This window comes from Nematolebias whitei, chromosome 24, assembly GCF_014905685.2.
Source record: "Nematolebias whitei isolate Nwh7 chromosome 24, NemWhi1, whole genome shotgun sequence".
NCBI lineage: Eukaryota > Metazoa > Chordata > Actinopteri > Cyprinodontiformes > Rivulidae > Nematolebias > Nematolebias whitei.
Genome location: NC_056521.1, coordinates 493790 through 496902, shown reverse-complemented (window position 1 = coordinate 496902; position 3113 = coordinate 493790). Strand labels below are relative to the sequence as shown.

Below are 3113 nucleotides of genomic sequence, written 5' to 3'. Positions count from 1 at the left end.
CGGGCCGCTCCATTCCACAGAGACCGAGTATAACTTCACCTACTCCACGAGCTGCTTCATCCCAAAGAGACTGAGTATAACTCCGCCCACTCCATGGGCCGCTCCATTATCTCCATCTGCCAATGGTACAACAGTACTAACTACTAACCATGGAGCTGTTTGTGGTTTGTTCAACATGCTTTGTTAATCAACAGTTTAGTGTGTGCATACTACACTGAAAAGACATTTTATGGTCTCCAAATATTTTTAAAATAATTTGTAGGCATGTTTTATTTAGTAACTTCATAATAAACTAGGTGGTTTCCTCCCAGACCAAGAACATGCATGTTAGGTTTATTGGTAACTCTAATTGTCCTGAGGTGTGTGAGAGCGAGTGAATAGTTTGTTTCTATGACTCTTTACTTGTACTTGAGTAAATTTTCAAGAGTAAATGTACTATACTGCACTTGAATATGTTATTTTAGTACTCTTTCTACACCAGTAAAATATCTCATGAACCAGTGGATGGATGCCAACAGTACAAAATCTGAAACATCCTGAAGCAACTACATTTTCAGGCTCTCAATGTTCCTAAAGACCCACCAAAGCCCTGCAGAGACCACCACTGATAGTCCATCCAGTGTGAAAAGGACCAAAACAAAAAAATAAAACAATCACAAAAAGTGGAACTTGGTTTATAAAGTCTCCATCTTCTACCACTTATCTACTTGCGTCACAGATGAGACAGCAGGCCCAGAAGACCCACCCAGACCTCCTCCTCCTCAGAGACACTCTCCAGCTCCTCCTGGGGAACCCCAAGGTGCTCTCAGGCCAGAGAGCTTTTATAATCCCTCCAAAGACTTCTGGGTCTGCCTCAGGGCCTCTTCACAGAAAAGGGAGGCACCCTAATCAGATGAGCCACCTCATCTGACCCCCACTGATTCAGAGGAGCAGCGGCTCCACTCTGAGCTCCCCCTAACTCAAAGGCTGAGCCCAGTCACCCTACAAAGGAAGCTCATTTCAGCTGCTTGGATCCAGGATCTGGTTCTTTTGGTCCTGATCCAAACCTCATGACCACTGGTGAGGGTTGGAACCTAGCCAGAGCAGTAAACTGAGAGCTTCAACTTTAGACTCAACTCTTTTTGAACCCCCACCGCTGACTGAAGTGCCATCCTTCCATCTCAGGGACAAGACCCCCAGATACGATGCAAAGCCTCTGCCATGGACCCGGAGTCCACCTGATTCCTGCTGACGACTGGTGGGTTCATTAAGTATAAAGTAAAATTCATTAGATTCTGACAGCTGAGTCCAGCAGAGGCTCAAAGAATATTCACGAGTGATCAAGAACCCTGGTGGAGACGGTTCTGACGGTGATACTGACTGGTCCAGCTGGTTGGAACACAACACACACTTGTGTCTGCACCGTGATCAGCTCATTATTCTGAGAAACAAGCCACGCCTTCCCGAGAGGACGAGACTGGTTATCAGAGTTAACAGCACCATTCATCCCAACAAAGTAAAGCCCCAGCGCTCACTGAAGGACCACACGCTGCCCGTCGTACCAGAGGTTTACTCCAACAGCGCCTCATGGTGAGGAACGACGAGTCTGAAGCTGTTATGGTCAGATTTTGTTAGCGCTAAGAGAATGTGTTGGGGAGGACTCTCAGCTGCCACTAGACCTGTCGCGATAAACAATAAATCAATTAATCGCATGATAAATAAATTATCGACCTCATTTTCATTTATCGGCTTTATCGTGTCTCTCTTTCTGAAGACACTGGATGACAAAAGGTTCAACTCCGGTGCTCTTCACTGACTCCTCCCTTTCTCTTTAAAATCCGTTTGAACGATCCAAAATCACGTTTTTGGATCGCAGCTAAAGCTGAGATGCTAAGCTACGAGCTAAGCTAACAGGCCGACCTCAGGAAAAAACCCTCCATTTTGTCAAAGCTCTAAAATTCACGGTTGAAACCCGTGCCTTTGTGTAAAAAGTTGTTTTTCTCTCTTAAATTTGACAATAACGACTAATTATTGGTAAATTTCAAACAATATTATCGTTTATCGCGTTCATTTCTGAGACGATCAATCGCCCAGCAACATGCGTCATCGTGACAGGCCTAGCTGCCTCCACATCAAATCTTAGCTCAGGATCTAGAAAACTCAGAGTTGGAGCCGTTTTCAGTTTTGGTCACGTTGATTAGCAGGGGCAGCCATTTTGAGCTTTAAAGTGATCATCGAAGTCCGTTTATCCATGAATTTCACCAGCTACAGCCAGGATCACTACATGGGCGGCGTGTTCGGTTCCACGTGGTGGATCGCTGGACGTTTAGGACTCACCGGAGTGGAGGAAGTAGTTGGCCCACTGCCTGCACTGGTGGTGGGCTTCGCTCTGAGCGACCTCGTTCTCGTGGTGAGGGAAGGCCAGATCGATGCCTCCGGAGTGGAGATCCAGCTGAGCCCCAAACACGCAGCTGAGAGCAACAACAGCAGCGCTGTCAGACGACTGGGTCAGCATCCAGAGGTGCTTCTCCTGCTTTTTACACTCACATTTCAAACTCTCTTTAAGACATGCTAATCAAGTTTAGCTCATTCTGGTTCCTTATGGTTGTCACTTTTATACTTTTACACTTGATCTACTTTCATCTTTTTATGCAACGCTGAGTTTCAGCTAGCCTTCTTCTACTTGTAGCTACTTCTTTAGTTTTCCAAGTCCTCTTTCAGCTTTTAGACGGCACTTTGAGGCTTGGAACTTGTAGGAAACCTTTTGTTAGTGTCTTGAGCTAATTGTTGCACAGGAAAAACTCCAGATTGTTTCAAACGTGCTCTAGGGTCTGACCTTTAGAGGTGCTCAGCCCCAGTACGGACCACGGCTCTTGGATTGAACAACCCACTCCATGGTGATGTTTGTGAGAAGTGCAAAAGATTAGAGGACCTGGTATTAGACCAGGCGGTCTCCCATCCAACTAACCAGGCTCGACCCTGATTAGCTTCAAAGATGAGCAGATGGGGCGTGTTCAGGGTGAAGTGGCCGTAAACGAGGAGCTCAGCCACAGAGAGGACTTTAAAGGATCATGTCAAAGACTGAACTGAACTTACAACATACATCTACACATAAAACAACACACAACAAAAAA

At 45.8% G+C, this 3113-nt stretch overlaps 1 protein-coding gene across 1 annotated transcript in view; it reads right to left on the bottom strand.

Annotated features, from left to right (window-relative positions):
- The window catches only part of cars2 (cysteinyl-tRNA synthetase 2, mitochondrial), a gene marked incomplete at its 5' end in the record, with an annotated part of 18677 nt that overhangs the window by 13018 nt on the left and 2546 nt on the right, over positions 1-3113 (bottom strand). Inside the window, 1 exon segment of the mRNA XM_037696833.1 lies at positions 2317-2450. Coding sequence (XP_037552761.1) covers positions 2317-2450 — 134 coding nt within the window.